The sequence below is a fragment of the Ambystoma mexicanum genome, chromosome 9 (assembly GCF_040938575.1).
Source record: "Ambystoma mexicanum isolate Mex_15411 chromosome 9, UKY_AmexF1_1, whole genome shotgun sequence".
NCBI lineage: Eukaryota > Metazoa > Chordata > Amphibia > Caudata > Ambystomatidae > Ambystoma > Ambystoma mexicanum.
Genome location: NC_090931.1, coordinates 1422983109 through 1423005976, shown reverse-complemented (window position 1 = coordinate 1423005976; position 22868 = coordinate 1422983109). Strand labels below are relative to the sequence as shown.

Sequence of the window (22868 nt, the reverse complement as noted above, 5' to 3'; positions counted from 1 at the left end):
ATACTAGACTAAATGAGTAATTAACAGAGTAGGTAGGGTTTAAAAAGTGGACATGGGGTGGGATAGAGAGAATGGGAGTAAATTGTGAGGGTTGGGTTAGAAAGAAAAGAGAAAATAAATAAATAAATAAATAAATAAAAAAGAGGGGGGAGGGACATGTAGCGAATAATTGGTAGCGAATTTCATTAGTACCAGGTTAAAGTGCTTGCAGTTCACTGTGAGACACGCCCTGAGAAGTTGAGAGAGGAGCCATAGAAAAAAAGATTTAAAAACCATGCGATTATCTTAACTAAGTAACATGGTCCACTTAATTTAGAAACACAGCCACCCTATATGACAAATATATTACCACCCTGATGTTTCCCTGTTTAGCTTGTCAGTCCCTGATGCCCCACGGGACAAAGGCACACACTATAAATAGCTTACAACAAAAGCACAGTAAATATAAAGATCCAAACGCCCATTTGTACACTAGCACCTAAATTGCGTATATATGAACCAAGTGTGTAATGAGTATCTTCACATAAATTGAGTGCCTACCCATTTTCTGGGTACATTTCGAATAGCGCAACAAGTTACGGTCAGACCGTCATTGAACGCCACCAGGTGGTGACAGGATGGTGCATAAATGTACCATTGGCTCCTCCCACTAGGACACTGAATAGTGCAAGAGTAGTGCAGAGAGGTTAGGTCAAGAAATTGAAGAATATGTAAATGCTCAGGTCTCAAGCGCTTCTATTTCATTTCTCTCCAGATATAAAGGACCCAGGGCAGGCCTGAAGACTACGGACAACTAACACCCAATGGCTACGGACTACAGTGGGACATTTTCCCCTCCTGACAGACTTTGTTAGATGTGTGAGGCGTCACGCCCTACAAAGCGGTGGCCACCCTGGCAACGAGGGAGCAACGATCAACAGGGCCAACGCAAGAGATTTTCGTGAACTGCAAAATAGCACGAACACTACCGAGTTAGGGAAATATGGCCATCCTCTGGTCCAACGCACACTAGCAAGTAGAATAGGGACCGACACACGCATGTCCAAAGTTTAATTGAGTTTCATATTACATTTTGTGCACCTACAGCTGTAACACTGTTTTGTTCCTTCTCTTTTCCCCGCACATGCAGGTTGTTACGTATGTATGCTGTTAGAAATGTGTAGGAAATTTCCTTAATGTTATCTTCCATTAGTAACCCTGAGGCCTACTCATTAAACCATCGTGAAGCATTCCCCACTCAATTGCCCACCCTATCAGGAACCTCAGACCCCTTAGAGCACGTTTTCCTGAAGTATATTTCCTTGCTTCCATTGAATAAACAGCCCAAGATTTTCCCTACCCATATTAAGAAATTTTGAAAACACGAAATGTCCAGGGGGAGGTTTCATTTTGCCCTTAGTGATTGTTTAGTTCGCGGAGCTTGAGGTTAGTAACAAGTACTAACGTATTAACGCCTTTCTTGCGATTTTCATGCAGGCAACTTTATCATCTCATCAGCTGCAAGGACCCAGCAGCGTAAGTGGTTATGGGCACGCAAATAAGGACTTTTACCTTCACGATGGGACTATTAATGATGAACGAAATAATGGGGGTGGTAATTTGAAAATTATATGTAATAGTGAGCATTACCGCTGTATCCCCTGCTAACATTCCCTAACCTAAGCAGGAAGAGTTACGGCGTCAGTGGGTGAGGAAAAGCTGCTGCTAAAGTAAGGAGAGGTAAGGGCAGACACAAAGGGAGTAAAACATACACATAACATACATAGCAGAAGTGACCAACAACATGCACACATGTACAAAATTCGTAGGGACACCACTGGAGAGAGCTGTCCTGACTGCTCTTTAACATATGCCGGAAGAGAATTGATTACAACAGAAATTACTATAGCAGAGCACGACGCCCATGTATCCCAAGGTGTGAAGAAGATTGCAAGGGAAGACAGCAACATTGAGATTGATAAAAAAAAAAGGGGGGAGTAATCCCCTATGGAAGATGATTACATAAAGCAGCTAATTGGAGAACAACTGTGTGTGGAAAGTGACCAGAGAGAAGAAACAACCCGCAAATGCACCAGTGAGCAAGCTGCAAGAGAAGAAAAAAAAACGAAAGAAAAAAAATTATAATAAAAGTAGAACGAAAAAACAAAAGAGAGAAGAAGAAGAAAAAAAAAAGAGACAAAAATATGATAAGTGCCTAACGGAGTGAGACAAAAGAGCGAAGATGGTCACTTGGGTGGAGAATGAAGAAGGACGTATACTGTGAAGTTACCAGCCTTATGTTACCAGCACAACAGTGACAAGAAGTGGACAATAATGCTGGATGATAGAAGGTTGAAAGAAATAGGGAGAGCAGGAACATCACCGCTTATGGACAACTATTGACCATATGGATATAAAGATCAAGAGAAACTACCAGCGAATTGGGGAGGCAACTGTTCGTTGGTGCACATCAGCATGCCCTTGTTGGTGATGTCCAAGGAAGATGTGAAGACTGACACATTCACCAAGATGGAAAACAACGGAAGAAGAAAAACAGACAGAGGAGTAAAAAAGAGGGGGGAATTACTTCTCGAGCGAGACAGAAGAATCATTGGGTGAAGTACCAGCATACTAAAGAATGGTCAGCAAAAAATGCATCTGAAAAGAGAAAGCAAAGAACTAGCTAGTGCTTGCATGGTAATGGATGACATCATGACTGCCTGGTTGATTGAAGGTGATAACGGAAGCACTAGTACCGAGCACAGCATCATTGTGCAAGATCGAGATACATTGCAAGATGTGAGAGAACAACAGAAGAAGACATCAGAAGGCAAATAAGAGACATGGTGAAAGGAAGAGCCGGACTAAGGGAGAAGATAGTGGTGTGCGACATGGTTCCAGCAGTAATAAAGGTGGCCACTTCCTGTGATCAGAGGAAGTACGAAGGGAAGTGAGTGTGGTGGAACACAGAAGGAGAAAACTCTTATATGTACTGTTCATCAACAACAATGCAAACAATTATGGACACTTCAAGGAATTGACAAAGATATGCAGACCGGAAGGAGGTGAATGTTGCTTGGTGGTGTGGTCGACAAACTCGACAAGAGGGGGGACTGAAGAGGGAAAATCGAGATCAAACCCATGCCCCCTCACCCCAAGCGCATATACAGAAGAACAGCAGGAAGAACAAGGAGCGCACTTATCATTTGAACCAGGCCCCAGCGCTCCCATGGGTGACAAATATGCTGAAACACACCCACTTCACCAACAGTGCAACTTCCATGCTACATTAGAATCAATGCTGCAATATCAGAATCTACAAACACAAAAATCCCTGTTTAAAGGCTTGCAAATGCCTATATGAATTAACATGGTCTAATTGCACAGTGTAAAGCCATGTTTCAGGAAAATTACAGCCAAGTTAATTTCTCTCACTGAACACTGGCTACATAAGCCTTCAGCAATGCTCCTCGCAAAACCCATGAGAGCCAAGGTCGCACAGTCAGATAACATTGCTTTCTGCAGACAAACATTTTTTAATTATCCAATAATGCGAGTAGCCACGGCAACCCAGTGTGTTTTTTTTCTTTTCTTTCTGGGAAAGAAAGACATTTTTAGCAAAGACTCGCACAACATTTGAAACATAATTGTAACAAGAATGGCTCAGGCCTAGCCAATGAGCACTCAGAGCTCAGGTGCGAAATGCTTGCTTCAGCTAAAAAGTTATGGGAACAAATTCATAATGGAACAAGCTATAATTAGGTAATGGTGGGCTGGCACAGCTAAACCAACCCACTGACGCAAAACTCAAATGTCCAATTATCATGCTCTCTATAAGGGCTACATAGGTAACCTATTACTCAGCAGCCAATAGCAGGAGGAGATACGTTTCTGGGAGCTGATCCAATTCTGTGAGGTCAGCCTGCAGTGTGATTACAAAGCTGGCTTGCAAGCCAGCCCCGGGGGAGACGGAGCATGTGACCCTCCCTGCAGGGAGGGATAAGAGAGGTCTCAGTACTGTGACGAGGAAGATCAGGACTATGAGTAATGAAGATTACCAGTAAGTAATCAGACCATTCTCAGAAGAGCTTCTGAGCATAGCTTGGCTGAGGAGTTAGACAAGACAAAAAGACAAGGCCATTTGGCTTCTGCATGGCGAAAACCACTTTCAGGAAGTGGTTATCTCTCTGTGGCATAGATTCTGTGACTGCACGAATGTGGATAAAGCTTTGGATATAATCGCTATATAAAAACTGTATAAATAAAGTCTGGCACCAACCCACCCCAGGAGCATGGAGGGAGTAAATAAAAAGGGAAATTCCAAAGGTTTGCAAGGCACCGCTAGAAGGCAGGATTGTGCCACTGGATCTAACGAGGACGTGGGAAGGGAGGGTGACTGCAATGCTGAATTTGTGTCGCCTGGAAGACTTCGGAAGCCAGACGGTTGGGACTCTGCCCCCACAGCTGGAGGGGGTAGACACGCACAACACATGCAAAGTGTGCATGTACATCAGAAATGATTCTGCCTCTAGTGTGACATGACCAAATGCAGTGTAGACTAACATTCCGGCCCGCCCATCACTGGACTAAATGTAGCAATATAGGCCAGGCACCAGAAATATATGGGCTGATCAAAAACATACTGTAAAATCGACTGCACAGATGGCCCCAATCAGCATTTACTAAATGTCTGTCTATTGGAAACGAGTTCACAGCTTCATGCTTTCTACACTTACATTTACAATCACACTGTATTGAATTGACCCTTTCCTAAGTGGCTTTTCCTTGAACTAGTTTTTGGAGAACATCTCTTGTTCGATTGTAATCACAAAGCCCCTGAGCTTCGATTGTAGGGGATGAGCAGTCCAATACTGTTCGCTGGGTGTAGAATAGCAGGGGATCCTATAACAGAAAGTTGCAAAGGCAACAGAGCAGGTTTAGAGACTGCTGCTGAGATGTTATACGTTTAGAACTTCCTGTAAATCATATGTCTTCTTTCATATTCCTGCAGCAATATGTGCTGTAAAATGTGTTGTTTTGACATGGGGATGAGTGTGGCTCCTGCACTTCACTCGATTTGTGGACATTTGCCCCCATGACGAAAATCAAAAGCTGACACGCAAGAATATACGCATAGTAAGTGAACATATCTTAAAGTGAAAGATACAAATTTAGTTCAATGGACCTTTCCCCTTGGAAGAAAATCCACCAGACAAAAGAGCATTGGCCTTTCAAAAAAAATAATCAACAACAGAAAAATAACCTGAGAGAGGACATTTTCCATTTTAATACACTGGCATAGTATAAAAGGTGTTCACCTTTTTAACCAAGCAATATGTAGTGAAATATTCCCAGGAATACAAAATCCCAATAGAAGCATGTGCTTTGATAATCATTTTATGTGTCTGCACTGGGAACATGAAATCCCGGGTGAAATCCTGCTAGCCAAATGCATGAGCAAGCTTGTCGACCTCAAAAACGCGCAAGAGGGATGCGTCCGCCCTCTGAAAAAAAGTTACGCTGTCCACCCACATGTATCCTTTACTTGTCCCTGAAAAGTAGAACATGGCCGCAATCGGGAGAAAAATAACTGCCCCAGTCTCCAGGATTGCAACCTCTCTTGCCACATCCTGGGCAGATATTCAGGACTCGCTGGACCTCTCCGCATTCCCCCTCCTCAACCTGGTTGATGTCTGGCTTTCAACAATACTATGCTTTATAAAGGGGACTTAAAAAGTCCACATGCCACAGTAAGGTACTTATTCAAATATATACATCGTTACAGAAATATGTTAAGTAAAAAGAGTACAATTGTGGCATCATTCCCCCATCTTGACTGGGAGACTACAAATACCAGAATGCAATTAAGCAAAATGCAAAAACATGGCATTTGGGTTTGGAAAATGAATTTTCAAGACGTATAACAACATGTAATGTGTGAAACGTTTACCTGTTTGTGTTTCCGTGATTGACAAATGCAGGGTTCATATATGATGTGATGAACATATCACATTCTACCAAAAATAAACTCTTTTTGTGTGTTAAGTATGAATATCTTTAAATAATGTAGCTCATTTAAAACTCTATTGTTTGTAATTTACCTCAATGAGAGCGTAGATTTAGGCAGCTAACTGGTGCTTTGTGCCTGCTTTCAGAATGAACATTTCTTAACCCAGAAACGTTATGAGCATCTCCTCTCCTAAATGGGCCATCGTTTGTAAATCACCCCCACTTTAACATGCTGCTTGAATAATGAGAGTGATGAGCAGCCATTGAAGTACCTGCTGCATCTGATGGGCCTCTAAAGAGCCACAGGAGGCAACACTGTGGCCTGACGAAGGTTCGTACATGGAAACTGCACATCAGTGGAGGCAGACACTGGGGCCTTGCGGGGCCCCTGTGACGGTATGACCTGGGGCCAATGCACAGACTGGCCATGCCTCGGGCTAGTTCTGTATGTGTTTGTGTGTGTGCATGGCGGTGGGCCAAAGGCAGTCTGTGTGTTTGTGGAGAGGATATTTCATTGGGACTCATGCCCAGCAGTAGAGATCAACATTTATTTATTTTATTCTTCATGTATAACGCGCTTTATACCAGCGAGTGGTTTCTAAGCGAGGGATCAGGATTCGACCCTGTGTTGCACCACATTGTCTTGCTCCGAAGACAAGCGTATTGCCCATGAGCTATCCTTCCTCCCCATAATTCTCTGCTTTGCTCAAGATGGATTTCCTGGGTTATAGTTAAAAAGATTTAGTGGTAACTGATCCTTTCCAGGTCTGGCTCATTTCACCAAGGCCTTCAGTTTTGCTTTATTTTGGAGTATACCAAGAAAACATAACAAAAGTAAAAGAGTAGATAAGTGCATGTTCATAAAATAATTTCACAGCCAACTCACATAATTATAAAACTCAGAGAGCAGTGTGATGAGACACGTTTAAGACCGGTTTAACGCTCGCTGCGGGCATTCACACATGTTAGGCACTACACTTTCATTGTAAATGCAGAAATACACATAGTAAACGTTATTTGTTCAAAAGTTACAAAGTGATAATAGAATACTAACATGCATAACAATACAGTTCCACAACCAAGTTTGACATGTTTTTGGGCATTAAACAAATTAATAAGCACCATCATATTACAGAAGGCATGTTAGGCCCTGCAGCAATAAGGGTTGTGCCTCAGGCCACTCCCTGGCAGTGCTACGGGAAACCAGGTACTGAATGATGACCGTTTCTGTTGCTCAGTCTCTTGTGGTGGTAGTTGTGTCTTTGCGCAGCACTTTTGGCACCTGTCGCAAACATAACATGCGGGGCACAGCAACCTATTTGAGCTATGGAGCGTGCACACACAGGGCAGCAGTGCCTTGAGTGGAATGAGAAACCGAAGGGGACTCTAAAACTTCACAGCATTTGCATTGGGGTGTGGCCTTAATAATGCTGGGTGGGACCTAGCAAATACCTTTGAATTAAAATAAAATCCTCAAAATACATGGTTCAAGATTGCCTGTTATCAATGTACACATTTTACAATCTGATCTCAGCAAATAATCCTTTTTGCTTAGCTGCATAAAAACACATGTGCCAGCTTAATAAAAGGAATATGCTTTACCCACCACTCACAAACCCCAACAGCAAAATAAAGAGTTGGTGGGTAAATAAGGCGGGTGACTTCCCGCCCGCCAGGTCTGACCTGGCGGCGTACCGGCACCCACGAGCAGAGCATGTCGGATGTAACGGCATTTTTTCCGGCGCCCACGTGTGGGTAATTACCGGGTCCGGCGGGGCCATAATGACCGGGTAATTGCCCATTCCTGGGTGCCGGAAAAATCGCAAGTTTGGCGGCAGCCTGACGGTTTTACCGGCAAGGCTACCGGCAAATTTGTAATGAGGCCCATTCGTTTTTCTTTTGCCATGCTATTTGGTAAGTGCTGGATTTTGTTTGTTTCATTGAATATGCAGCTTGCCACATAAAGCCGAATTACGGGCTTTATGTGGCAAGCATGTTGTTGAATGAAACGAAAGAAATCCAGGGCCTACCAAATGGCACAGCACTGTGCTATTTGGTAGGTGCTGGATTGCTTTCGGTTTCTTTAGTAGATGGCTTGTCACATAATGCCCTTAATGGGCTTTCAAGCAGTCTATTGAATGAAACAACCAGTCCAGATTCTACCAAATAGTGCAGTGGGTGTGACACTCGCTTCTCATGGGCAGGGCTTGAGTTCAGGGCAGTGGAGTGAGGAAAGGGCCCTGGCTCAACAGATGGTTTGGGAGACTGCCAGGGCTGAGCCCGGGGCCACTTCAAGCCCTGGGCAGCACCATGTACGGAGCAGATAGTGTTTCCTTAACATACCGTTTCGGTTGACAATATATTTAAGCAAACATAAATATCCCAGTGCACAGGTGCCGGCATACGTGGCCAATACGTCACGCCTGGATGGGACCTGCGCCCAAGGCTGCACAAAACAGCTGGACCTGAAAGCAAGTGTCCGGCTGTTTCCGCGCCAGCAGTTTATTTAGGGAAAACACTTCAGGATCAGTACATGGAACCGTCCTGAAAGTGAACGCTCCATGTACAAGTGGGTTGCTCCGTCTTGCATGTCATGTATGCGAGACAAAACAACCCATGTGCATTCAGGACAGCACCACTGATCCTGAAGTGTTCTCCTTAAATTAGCAGTTAACCGAAACACTGCATTTACTAGTGCTTCGGTGACAATATATTTAGGGAATACATAATCAGGCGTGGATAGGTCCGTGGCCCCTGTTCCCAAGGCGCTGCGCCAAAACAGCGGCGGCTGAATGGCGTGCTTCGTGCTTGTGTTGATCTTTAGTTCATTATTGATGTTGGGGCTCCCTCTAGTGTTTTTTATTCGAAATAAAAAAGATTCAATCTAGCTCAATTATGAATAGATTATAATTCGTTCCACCTTCCGCTCAAGCTATCCGCTCACCGAGCTTGGTGGGGCACAGTGTCGTCTGCCAGGCAAAAGCAAGGCCATTGATGTCAAATCTCTTTAGGATGGCCAATCCAAGAGCTGCTTGCTTGCCACAGTCGCTGCTGGACTTCCGCATGTTTGCAGAGCAGGGTAGATTGCAGCCTTGCTCTGTTGGCAGTACCAGTGGGACATTATGCTTTGCCCTGGTAATGCGGGCTTGGTCTGCCTTCTGCTAGAGACCACGTCTGTCTCCTGTCGCCATGAAAGGCAGACTTCTGGTGATGCTGTGCGGCTGTTTAAGCGGCAAGACATCGTTCACGGTGTATGTTGTGCTATACAATGACACAGCTGCATAACACGTTCTTAGAGACAGTGGAGTAACTTTGCTGAAAATGTTGGGGGTGACATGACATCTGAAAAAGTGGTGAATGGGGACAAAATGGTGCCATGAATGTTGGGGGGGGGACAAACACCCCTGTGCCCCCCTAAAATTACGCCCATGCTTAGAGACCCTCAAGAGAAGGGATTCAAAACTGAGGTGCCGCAGCTCCTCTTATTCAAAGGGAAGGATGCCTTTTCTAGCTACCCTTACAGAGGTCTCAGAATAAAAGATTAGACAGATATGGCCAAGAAAGGAAAGCAGCAACTAAGCCCACCCACAAGGAATGCTAGTTAAACAGAACAAGATCTGCTAGAACTTGGACATACAACCCACTAACCCAACTTCAAATCTCTTCATACCTAATTCACCCGAAAATCCACACAACCATTTCTCGCCCAGCAAACCGCACTCACTTCACCACACTGCAACAACAACAAACAACACATAAACCGCACCAACAGCACACAAGGTCTCGCCCCGGTCCGATACTCACACCAAAGCTCAGCGCACGGTGGAAACCGAACTGAAGCCACCAACAGCACCCCACCTCTCTCACTCTCCTGCTCCCTCTTCACCCGAATAACTTAACCCGCTCACCTTCTTGTTTCACGGATCTGCCTCAGCGCCTGGGGACCAACTTCGTTGGTAACGGTGCATGATATAAATACCTTTAACATTTAACATATGATTGGTCATTTATAGCGCACCTGTACACCTGTGTTTCTAGGCGCAACATCTCCTTAAGGATATGTTATTTATACAGTGCTTACATCTATCCGCTTTACATAGAACACATACACTTACAATATCAGCCAACCAGAGTTGGCACTCATTCACCATCCTCAGAAAGATGAAAGGCTGAGTTGGTATTTCCAGGATTTGAACCTGTGACTTGCAGATTACACACAAATCGCAGCAGTGAGTGTTCAACAGGCTGAGCTATCTTACCGACTTACTTACCTATCTTACCGGCTAAAGCACAAACCTTAAAGCTCAATCATTATATCTAAGAAATTGGTCGAAAACATGGAGAGACTCTGAAGTTGGCACTAACTGGGTTGGCAGCAACCACTTCGGTGCAAGTTTAAGTACTGTGCAAGTCTTTGAGATTTTGTGCTTTGCTCGAGAAAAACGAAATCTGAAGACATCCATAAAACCAGGAAGTTGACCGAAAAACATATTGCTGAGGTCATGCTCTAAGCGTATCTAATTGGCCCAAAAAGCTCCAACTAGGGAAACGTTGTGCTGATCTGTCAGGCATGCAGCCATGTATGGCTTTGGTGGCTCCATTTCTTACGCTCAGCTTTTACTTCATCAATAAAGTTTGTCTTTTGAGCAGCACCAAACTGATCTAGGGTTGCGCTGAGCATCCTTGAGCAGCACCAAACTGATCTACGGTTGTGCTGAGCATCCTTGAGCAGCACCCAACAGATCTAGAGTTGTGCTGAGCATCCTTCACCCCCACTTGCAAGTTGCTCCTGTTTGCCATTTTCCGCCATGAATCTGAAAGAACTGACGGGTAAACTTGTCGCATGGATTTGATGGCCGTGTAGCTGGCGGCAACCCACGGCACCAGCTATTCCTGCCTGGATCTGTTACTTCAACGCAAGACTGATTCCAAGGGGCTCCCCCTGAGACCATGTGCGAGTGCAGAACCTGCACTGGATCTTGCTTGTGACTAGCTCACCCTTCAGGGAAATTATCACTGAAAGTTGTTTTTTTGTTTGGCCTGTTTATCTACCTTTAAAAGTTGCTTTTATTTAAGCAATAAGCCCTGAGCTCTGGGGGCATTACTGAGTCAGGTAATGCCCGGGGCCCATAGTTACAGCCCTGAGCGAAGCAAGGGCTTTAATGAAGGCCCTGGGGCATTACCTGACTCAGTATAACGTCGCAGCGAGGGGCTTATTGCTTTTAGTACCCCGGCCCGCAAGTCCGGGGTACTAATAGCATTCTTTTTCTGTTCAGAAATGCAGCAGCGTTTTGGAATAGAGAAACAAAAAGAAAATGTAAAGTAAAATGGCCGTTGGAGAAGGGAAAAGGGAGTTTGTTTTCCGTTTCTATGGTGACCATCAGGAGCGGATGCCCTGGGAACAGAAGTGTTCCCAGCACGTTTGCTCTCGAAAACTGAGCAAAAAGAAGGTAAGTGGGGTTGGGAGGGCGGGTAGGGGATTGTTTGGGGAGGAGGAGGTGGGGGTTAGGGGAGGAGAAAACACTTACCTAAATCCCCAGCGGGGGAGGATGGCAGCCTCCAACCGTGAGGTTGCTCACAGCGGGGATTACCCTGTTCCGAGGCCTCCTCGTTGGCTATGGGGCTGCCACCCCCCCCCTCTTGGGATGTGAAGGAAGCTAAAGCTTCGAGGGATTCTGCGTCGTGTAAAGCGTCGGGTAAAGCCCCAATGAGAGCCAATCAGATTGCGTACAACAATCTGATTGTCTCTCGCTGGGTACTAATAAAGTTTACACACTAAGTACACCTTTGTAACAGACACATACACATTGGGATCACATAAATGAATATTATACAAATTTAACATATTCTACAGTCCATTTGAAATTATGTTCAATAAGTAATTCATCTAAGAAGCATTCCTGCACCTACAATGTTCTTACCTGAAGATGGAGAGCCTGTATTACGTAGTGTGTGGCACAAATTATAGCGTAGAAATAAAAAAAGTCCTATATTGTTTAGGACCAGCAGGCCAAGAGAAATGTTAAGACTTACATGAACTGATGGCTGATGAATGTGGGGATATGAATGATTATGAGAACTCTATACTAAAGATGAAGAAATGCTATGAAATACAATTGAGCACTATTTTAGAACAATCTAAGTTCTGGAAAAGAATACAAGAGGAAGGGGAAAGTGTTGAACAATACATTACAGCTCTTAGGAAGTTGGCCAGAACATGTAAATTCAATGAACAATTAGAAAAAAGGTTGAGAGATCCATTTATGCTACAGAGCAACAGTATCAAAGTACGAGGAAAAACTGTGGACGGAAGATGACCCACCTTTAGACATGGGGATTGAACACACTGAGAAGTGTGTGAAGACATTAGAAAGCATAGTAAAAGTGCCTCAGTTAATACACTGCAGTCACCCAGCGAAGAAGTGATCGCAAGTTTAAGTAACCAAAGCATGAGAAGGAGAGGTAACAGCGATAATATAGAGCCCAGAGTCAACAGATATAACTAGGAGAACAGAGACACTAGAGAAATGATGAACAGAGACAAGGGTCACACCACAGAATTTTGACGTGGTTGAAGTGGACAATGAGGAAGGGGACGGACTACATAGAGAACATGCTACAGGTGTGATAGTCCTTCCCACTGGGCTAATTGTCACTGCAGGAGCGAAGGATGAGCCTCTCTTGACCCCTGAGTTCTCACTTCCCCTGTTTTCACCCAGAGGGATTCATTGATCTTTAGTAAGGTGTGCACTCCATCCTGCATTTGCAAGGGCGCGTTTCGCTCATATGGATGATGCCAATGTCTGTTGGCTGAGTTCAGATGCCACACGCTGTTATATGCCTTCACAGCGAGGCCGAGTGTTCAAGGCGCCAGTTTCTTCAATGGCTAGAAAGTTTTTTCCAAGTGAACGTTGCGCAGAGGCTGTTTAGTGTCCTGAATTGTTCGTATTGTCTTTGTATGGCAAGGTATTTTGTGGGAGAGTAGCGTGCTGGAGTCAGCTGCTGGTAGGTAAGCGCAGCACCTTAAATTCGAGTGAGTCTGGGAATGTCTCTCCTTATTCTTCCCTTGCTGGAGTGGATTACGTGATACCAGCGCCTCGAGTCGGGGTTCAGCGCTACCGAAGACTTGGTGGTCTGGTAAGTTTGCACGGAGATATTGGTAAGTATGTACTGCAGTATTAGGACGAGCGCAATGACTAATGTCTCTTCATTCTTTTGCAGGGGGTTTGTGCGCTCGCACAACTGACCTGGATGCTAGCGTCCTGGGAAGATTCGGTGAGTATGTGCAGCGTTATTGCAGTGCACACACTAACGCTGTTCTTCTTTGTTCTTACAGGTGCCGGTGCTGAAGTCCCTCTTGACCGGAGATAGCCGCGGCATGGAGAAAACACGGAGTACCTGTAAGTTGAAGCAGAAGGATCCGAAGCAGGTAAACAGAAGTAGGATGTTCCGGAGCAGGTAATCGGAAGCAGGATGATCCGGAGCGGGTAAGCTGAAGCAGGATGATCCGGAGCAGGTAAACTGAAGAAGAGCACGGCAAGTGTGTTGCTGATGCAGCTCACGGTAAGCAACACGAAGCACGGGAAGAATCTTGGGTCTGGCTTATATAGCCAGCCACACCCAAACACTAGAGAGCTCATGGATTGTCATGCACTTCCTGTTTGGCAACAGGAAGTGGTAACCAGGAAGTTACTACAAACACTAGGAAGGAAGTAAAGGATGGATCTGCTATGGGTTCTTTGTGTGCCTATGCTAGGCCTGCCAAGCCTCCACCCAGCTTGCCCCAACTACCTGCCTGATACCCATGACACTAATAGTCCATATTGCCCTGCTATAAGAATAATTTGCGGAAACCTGAATGTAAAAGGGCACCTAGCTAGATGCTGCAGGAATAAAAACACTAGCATGAATTGGATTGGAAATGAAGATAGTGATGAAGGTGAAGAATGTGTGTCAGCAGTAGGAGGTGAAGATGGAGAGTTTGATAGTCCAAAGACTACCATTCTGGTTAATGGCACCGCGATAAACATGATGGTGGTTCAGGAGTCAAATACACACTCCTTCCAGAGGTAATATGGAGAAAATCCAGACTGACGTATTTACATGAAGTTGACATCAAGCCGAGGGCTTATGGTGGTGCAAAAATTGACCTAATTGGATGCTTTAAAGCAACCTTGAGGTTCAAAGAGAGAAAGGCTCAAGGGCGCAAATATGTCTCAAAGAAAGGAGTATCTGCTACTGAGCTGGAGACATCAAAGGTTGCTAAAGGTACGTTTAGATCCAAATGCAGTAGAATCGGTTTTCCTAATTGAGTGTCCAGAAACAGAGAAAGGAAAGATACAACCTGAAATATTTAAAGATGAGATTGGCTGCGTGAAAGGATTCACACATCACATATAGCTGATACATGGGTTAAAACCAGTGGCGCAGAAACGACATAGTGTTCTGATATCCAGGAGAAATTAGGTGAAATTGGAATTAAGAAGATTGGCAGAAAAGGGGATTATTGAAAGCATCAATGCACTGGAATGGGTGTCCCTTTTAGTGGTGGTGAGGAAGAGTTCAGGAAAAGAAAGAGTGTGTATCGACCTAAGAGAACTCAATAAAGGCATAATTCCTGAAAGACATCCTCTACCGAATATAAAAGTGTTGATTTCAACAATGGGCTCCACAAAGGTATTTTCTACACTTAATCTTACTGCTACCTACCATCAAGTAAAACTGCATAGGACTCGAGGCATTTGACTGCATTTATCACACAAGAAGGGCTGTTCGAATACCGCACGATGCCATTTGGACCAATATATGCGGCTTCAGTATTTCAGAAAAGAATGTAGCGCATTTTTGATGGAGAGGAAGGTGTCATCTTCTTTCAAGACGATATTCTAGTCTATGCTGACAATGAGAAAGAACATAACAGAAGACTAGAGAGTGCTCAAGTGACTGCACAATGTAGGAATGATGATCAGTAAAGAAAAAGAAACAATTAATAGGAAAGAAATGGAATACTTGGGACATGTAATCGGGAAGGAAGGGATCACACTGAAGAAGGATCTAGCAAGTGCAATCAAATACATGGTCACACCGAGCTGCAAGGAACAGGTCAGGACATTTTTGGACTAGATAACAACCAAAAGAGTGATTGATTTCTTGGAAGAGCTATGTGGTTGGGAGGGTTTCCCAGAACACATATTGATGGATAATGGTTCGCAATTTAGGTCAAGGGAAATGGAAGAGTACCTTAGGGAAAGATCCATTACTCACAAAACCAGTACCATATATCACCTCCAAAAAAGTGGGATTGTGGAGAGGTACAATAGAGTGATAAAAGAAGCCATTAGGTGGGCGTGGTCCAATGAGAGAGATTGGAAGGAGTTGTAAGGAGGACGGTCGTGGCTCATACGTTCACGCCGCACAGCACAACTGGAGTGTGCCCTTTTGAACTTAGCAGGGGGAGGAAGGCCAGCACCAAATTGTTTCCGGGTTCGATGTGTGATGTGACTGCTATGGAACCTACATTACCTACATTCATATCCCCTTTTACCTAATGCTCAACTACTTAATATAGCTACTTAATAAAGTATTGCTATAATCTCTAAACCCCTGTCAGTGAACACTTTACAATGTCAATTCCATTAGTTGATTTCCAAGCTTGTAGAATTTACTTCTTCGCCATCATGCAGCCTCTGAACATCCTGGCCCTGCTTGCTTTCGGTAAGTCACCTAGCAATTTATCATCACCCATGATAAAGACAGAAGCTATCATCGGAATATCGGTTTCCAGGACCAGATTAGTTCTTTCTGATATCTCTGTCCAGAATTGCTTCAACTTGGGACACAACCAGATCATGTGGGTCAACGTGCCCTTTTCTGTCTTGCATCTCCAGCAACGAACACTGTCAAACATGTTTATTTTATACTTCCTATCAGGTGTCCAATATACATGGTGCAGAAGCTTAATCTGGCTGCCTCGTAGGCTCCAATCCAGTGAAATTAACCTAACATTTTTGCAGCATCTTGACCAAGAATCAGGCGTCATATTTTCAACAAGTGTTTGGGCCCATAGCTGCAAGGCTTCTGTGATTTCCCTGATGCCCAAAAGCTGGTAGAAGGGTGCCGCTGAATGAGCAGTGGACATGCAAGTTTCTGTTTAAAGCCACACATCATTACTAGAGACCAAGCCAGATGGGTCTCACATTGTTTCCACTAAGTAAATTACTTTGTGGTAATTTACTTTGTGGAAATAACTTCGAATGACTTTGAATATATGTATATCGTTGTGGGTTGAAGGGTAAAAGGGGGATGCAGAGAAGTTTGGGGGTAGGGGGGTAGTGCAGGGGCAAGGGGAACTTTGGGGGACCCCCCCCCCCGTGAATGAAATAAAACATTGAAATAAGAATTCAAAGTACTTTCTTGAAGTAAATTACCATGAAATAATTTATTTAGTGGACATTACATGGAACCGTCAGATGTATTCTGAAAAGTTTTACTCATAATTCTTCTTATTTGACGTTATTCAGAGGAAGTACAGTCCATCAAGGTCCCGGGAGGATAGCTCAGCGGCAACGTGCACGCCGTGGAAACAAGACGACACGAATCAACACAGGCTTGATCCTCGGGTCCGCGCTGTGAAACTTCCGGGTATTAAGCGTGTTATAAATGTGCAACTAAGCGACATATTCCTGTAACAGTGCCTCAATGCCCCCGGGCTATGTGAGCGCTTTAAAAAATGCAAATAAATAAAATAAATAAATCAAGTTCCGTGAACGACACAAGTGACCATAGGGGATCCATTCCCCATTCTCAAGCAAGTCTAGAATGTGTAGAGTCCCACCCAGGTACCAGTACTGAACGTTTATCAAAGTCATAAATTCACTGTTATTATTCACGGGCCCAATATCCTTCTCAGGCTGACCAGGGCCCCTCGCAGCTCGTCCTGACCTTTGATCACAGATCAACTACAATTGAGATGTCTCATGATTCTGAAAGGTGGGACTAGACGCCCAAGTAAAGATCCCAGATGTGATGGCAAAAACGATAATCAATCAGTCCCATTGGACATACCAAGGCCAATTCCAGAGAAAAGCAACACTCAGAGCGAGGACTACAACAAGAAAGAATTGGCTAGAGTCTCAATTCAACTCAAAATAATCAAATAACCACTACCAATGGAAGTTTAGTCGTATGGAGCATGAGCGGTGACTCTGCAACTGAAATTAGTCAAAGAGATGCAGCGGAGGCAGAGGTTCTGCTTCATTACACATCTGTTAGGCGGGGAGGATAGCTCAGGTGCAGCAAAGTTGTCATGGAAAAAGACCATGCAGAACAGCACGGGTTTGATATGAAGCCCTGTGCTAAGAGGGTGGACTCTGGCAAGAAGCGCGATATACAAAGCAATTTATTTATCTCTTACAGTGACAGCCAAAACATGGGACCGCCATAGACTATCATAAGAGCCTAATAGCACTTTTTATATATTTCATAGGTATTGAATGTATGTGTTTTCATGAATGTTATGTTATTTCTTGTATATTTTTATTATATTGTATGTTATATAGTATATGTATAAGTTTTAAAACATGTGTAAAATGTATTATGTAAACTATATCACATTAAATAAATTATTACTAATAGCACTGCAGAGGATAAGAATGAAGGTTATCAAGGGAACAGTTTGATCAATAAAGTATGAGGGCAACAGACCATATAACCTGCTAAAGGATAGGACAATACATGCCCCAGCAGAACCAATACAATCACTAAATGACAAATGTAATTTGGGTAAAATAAAACAATAAAAATACTAAAATTTTAAATGAATAGCACATTTTCTAAAATAAAGTAATATACATGAAATTAGAAAAATGCTTGGAGGGGTTGTGAGTTTTGTCCCACTGCTAAAATCTAAAATAAAAACCCTTGAAATAAGGAGAGGACCCAAGGCTACAGGCAAAGAAGGGGGAAGGGGCCAGCAGAGTATTAGGGGGGAATAACAGGGTCTCCCATGTTAGTGCTGCAAAGAAAATTAATGACCAGAGGGAATACATCAAAGACGATCAGAGGGATGATGGAGGGAATGATATTTGGAGTTCAGGAAGGGGAAATACAACCTTAAAACAAAAACTGTTATAACATATATTTTTTAACTTACATTTTAGAACTGGCATGTGAAGTATACAAACAGGAGAAATTGGAAACTTAACGTTTGGAGTGAATATGTTCAAACATTTACTTTTCAAAATACAATTTTTCCAACTAAGGACCATAGTGCTGGGAATGGGAAAAAATAATATTCAGGGAACCTTCTGCTCCTTGGAGGGGAGGGGTCGCGGGGAGTAGAGAGCAGGGTTCGAGAGGCGTGCCCCAGGCCAGGTCACGCAACACAGTATCCCTTCAAAGAACCCAATCCTGGCGATTTGCACAAAAGCAAAGAGCATTATGGGAACATAGGAATGCCCACAATTTTACATTTGAAACATGTCAGATTGTGATTCCGAAAGAAACACTTTTGAGTGAATAATGAAAGTTGGACTTTGCTGTTTCATATGTCACAATATTCACCCTAACAAAAAAAGTCTGTACATTGCAAGACATACATGGGAATTCGGACAGCTGCTAAACAGTGTGTGAGGCCTTCCCTGTGTCTGCATTCAGCCTTCTGTTCTGAGTCTGTAAAACACACAAGCTTGGCTCGGCATTAGAACACATCTGGGTGTTTCTGGGGCTAGCCTCTGGGCCTTGGGACAAAGCTGCGCTCCAGCAGCATCTGTCTTGCCGGAGCGCTGCTCTGTCTTGTTCCGGACTATTCCCTACACTGAAAGACCAATAGAAGGACATCTTGCCATCTGAAATGTTGCTAACTCGAAAGAAAGTGTAGCGCAGGAGGCGACAGGGGCATTCTGACCTGGTGGGTGTCCACATTAACTCAGGGATAATTTCATCACATGGCTGAGCATTTCTGAAAAGAAGAACAGGGCACTGCGTGCCAGGGGAGAACATTATCCCAGGAGAACTGAATGCCACCATGATATCCAAGATCTCCGGAGAAGAGGTTCCTGGGCGCAGCAAGCACAGAAATGGTCTTCCCCAGAGAAGGGCGACTCAGAAGGAAAACAAAGACGAAGAGACACATCAGCCCTGAATGATGGAGAATATATTTGTTTTTTTTAAGGATCTCGCTGTGAACTCTTTATTTATTATTATTTTTGTTTTCAAAAAGAAAGAATAAAACATTTTCATTATTTTTTTTCCATAAAATCCTATATAACAGAATTACAAAAATTACAAAATTGCAAAAATTACAAAAATTACAAAAATTACAAGAATTGGGGTGCAATAGGCTACATTTTGTTAAACTAACACAAAAATAATTTTTAAACAACATAGCATTAGATAACACGATTAAGGAAGGTAGAAAATCTTCCCATGGTCATTTTCTTAATCGCTTATCTAAGTTATTAATTAAAAGAGAATGATGGAGAATAATCCCAGGGGAGAACTTTGCTAGAGGACAGGAAGCATTCTGGGATACTACAAAACAGAGGAGCAACACCAAAATTAGAAACACCAGGCTGTAAGGCAGCAGCCCATGCGATAAGGCATATAATAGCTGGAATCTGTCACCTTTGCCATACTATATTCCATAGAGTAGACATGATCTACCAGGAACAAGATCAATAGGAGCCACTCTGCGGGACAGGGACCTTCCCTTCATTGTTTGGATGTGAAGTGCACCTTGAAACTGATAGCGCTTGAATCCTAGGGTGAGACATACCTGCATTGGTATTTTTTGGAGAGCAGCTTGAAGTCCTTCTTGCAGGTCTTGCAGGCGCTAGGGTCCGGCACAGATTTTCCTTTCTGTTCAACTGAAATCCCTTCGGTCTTCTTCCACAGGGCATCTTTCTCGCTGAATGGCATTGTGGGAAAGGGCAGGGGAGGGTAGACCAAAGGAACATGTGAATTAGTGGGTTCATTGCATGGACCTGCTGAGACTTGGTGATATCAATTATGCGACACGAAATAAGATTTTAAGGATTGATGGCATGACACAAAATGGAGAGAAAACTGATATGAATCACAGTAGTGTGGGAACAGAGGTTAGAATTACAAACTGGTCGATCAACCACATGCGATTAAAAATGAACGAGGGCCATCCCGCGTGTTACTCACCCCAAGCAACACTGAGAACAGCTATTGAACAGCAAAGGCATTCATTGCAGTTCTCTGCCATCCCTTTTCTGCTCCAAGAAGAGGCCTGTTCTGTTTAGAAAGGCCCATCTCGCACTTGACCTCCTCTGAGCCACAGTACTTAATTGGGGAGGCACCATTCAGGCATGGGGGTGCTGAAGCTACATTTCAGAGAATGAGATAATTACCAGGAATTATGGATTTCCACCAATGGACAGCCTAGAATACCAACCCGGTCTACTACACTCATTGTTGTCCAAGCATGACCGTCTCTTTGCATAATCAGAGGACAGCATGCAATGGGCTCTCCCTGCAAATGCTGCCCCGCTCTTTGCACCCAGAGCTGTGCGAGCAGCACGCCTTCACAGGAAAGCAGAACACAGCCACCAGAATAATAATCCTTTCCATTGCACAAAACAACACATACGCTTTTCAACCCACAAAAAAAGCGAACTAAACTAGGCTATAAACTAAGTAAATATTAAGAAGTCACTCTTTTGTGCATAAGGTATACAGAAGGTTATATTATCTTCAAGCTCTGGCCACTGTCCCAGTCATTCTGCTCCTCTTCTTTGCCACTCGCGTGTGCTCCCCTGATTGTATAATATTACTATACCCTTTCACTGTGTCCCCTGTTGTACATCCCTTTGATGGTTCACAGGTAGGTTTCCACTATACTGAGCATGATTCAGGCGGCCCAGAATCATGCTGTTCCCATCTTCATCTTGTATCCTGGCTTGCAACATTATGTGTTACTACTGACTTCTGCAATTGTATTCACTCTCCCCTCTTACTTCTCCACTCTTTTGACTGCTTACTCTCTTTTCTCTCGTCCTTTCCCTTCTCCCTTTTCCTATCTCCTGCCCTTACTTTCTTCTATGCACTTACTCTATCAGAATTGTCCCTGGACCTAATATGATAGCAACCTCGTCTGTTTCCTCCACCCTCCCATTATTGTTTTTTCCCTCCCCACCACCCCTCCAGCACTATCTGAAATGTCGTCAGGCCTAGTACGATAGTCACTTGTTTTGTTCCTCCCCTCCTTTTCTGCACCCGTCTCCCTCACCTTTTGTTTTCTCCGGCTCTACCAGATATGTCGTCAGGCCTAGTACGGTAGTCGCCTGTCTGTTTCCATTTCCTTCCCACTCTCCCCCTCCCTTCCTTATCTATGTCTTAGCTCTTGCACTATCTGAAATGTCATCAAGCTGAGTACTATAGTTAATTTCACATCCTTACTGTTCATGGCCTGTAATAATGTCATTGTATTTTCCCTTGTTCCCTCCCTTGCCTTGAAGCGCTTTGAAACACATTGTGTATAGGCGCCATATAAATAAACTATCATATCATATTATATCATACCATACAAAAGCCCATACATACATGAACACATACAGACACATGGGTGGACCGGGAACCAAAGGAGGCCCTGGAAATCATTTTCAAAGTGGCCCCAATTACACATTTTCAGCAAGCCCAACCCTTTTCCTATGGGAACATTTGGAAATACCACAGGTGCAGAGGCCAACTGGAAAATCCCCCAGAGTTCCCTATAGGCCAGTCCACTCCTGCCCATGGTGCAGAGGATAACAGGGACATCTCCATAGTTCCCTATAGGCCAGTCCCCCCCTGCCCAGGGTGCAGAGGATAACAGGGACATCTCCATAGTTCCCTATAGGCCAGTCCCCCCCTGCCCAGGGTGCAGAGGATAACAGGGACATCTCCATAGTTCCCTATAGGCCAGTCCCCCCCTGCCCAGGGTGCAGAGGATAACAGGGACATCTCCATAGTTCCCTATAGGCCAGTCCCCCCCTGCCCAGGGTGCAGAGGATAACAGGGACATCTCCATAGTTCCCTATAGGCTAGTTCACTCCTGCCCAGGTTGCAGAGACCTACCGGGAAACCTCCAGAGGTCCCTATGGGCCAGTCTACCCCTGGACAGACATGACAATGGTCAGTTTTAGTCGAGGCCTAGGAGGATTTGGATGCATGCCTCCCTCCTTTCCATTAAAGGAAGGTCTTCAGCATGTTGGGCCATGCGTGCGTGCATTGCTCTGGTGGAGCAGGTGGAGGGCAGACTGTTTTTGCTTGATTTGTCTATGCCACATCTCTGTGTTCTGCAAATCGTCATAGGAGGGTTTTCGATTGAGTTTGTTTTCTTGCTCTAGATCCAGGACTCTTCTCTACCCTCATTTCCTGTAAGACTGTCAGTGGCAGTGCAATCTGGGAGCTGTGCATTAAGAGACGGGCAGTGGCGCCTGCAGACGAGAAGGGCCAAGGTGTTTATTCAAGTCATTTCCTGGTAGAAGGTCCCTTGGGTGCTCCATAGTTCTCCTCAAACGCAATGATCTGTGATGAAGCCACTGGTCATGGACATGTTGGACCTGGGAGGCTGGAGGCTTTGGTTGGGGGGGGGGGGGTCAGGGGTATCCTTCCGCTCTGTGATGCACCACCTGGAAGGCGATCAATGCGGGTTCCCCCAGAGCTTCCCTTCCCACCTCAGCTGCTATGCCATGGAGCCATGATGGAACTGGCATACTTGTGAGGGTGATCCAGTAATGAGATTTGGATAGTCCTTGCCCTTGGCAGGGCAAGGGGTGCAGCAATGGAAGGACATTCGTTCATGGCACTGTGCCCGAGAGTGTATCAGAGACTCGTGAGCTGCTTCGCGCTCCGCCAAGATTGCAAGGTTGGTG

The 22868-nt window shown here is 44.4% G+C and overlaps 1 protein-coding gene across 2 annotated transcripts in view; it reads right to left on the bottom strand.

Annotated features, from left to right (window-relative positions):
* The window catches only part of RUFY4 (RUN and FYVE domain containing 4), a 239506-nt gene that overhangs the window by 7715 nt on the left and 208923 nt on the right, over window positions 1–22868 (bottom strand). For both annotated transcript variants that reach the window (XM_069616819.1, XM_069616818.1), the window contains one exon: window positions 19763–19894. In XM_069616819.1, the coding sequence (XP_069472920.1) occupies window positions 19763–19894 (132 nt within the window). The remainder of the gene's footprint in view (window positions 1–19762; window positions 19895–22868) is intronic.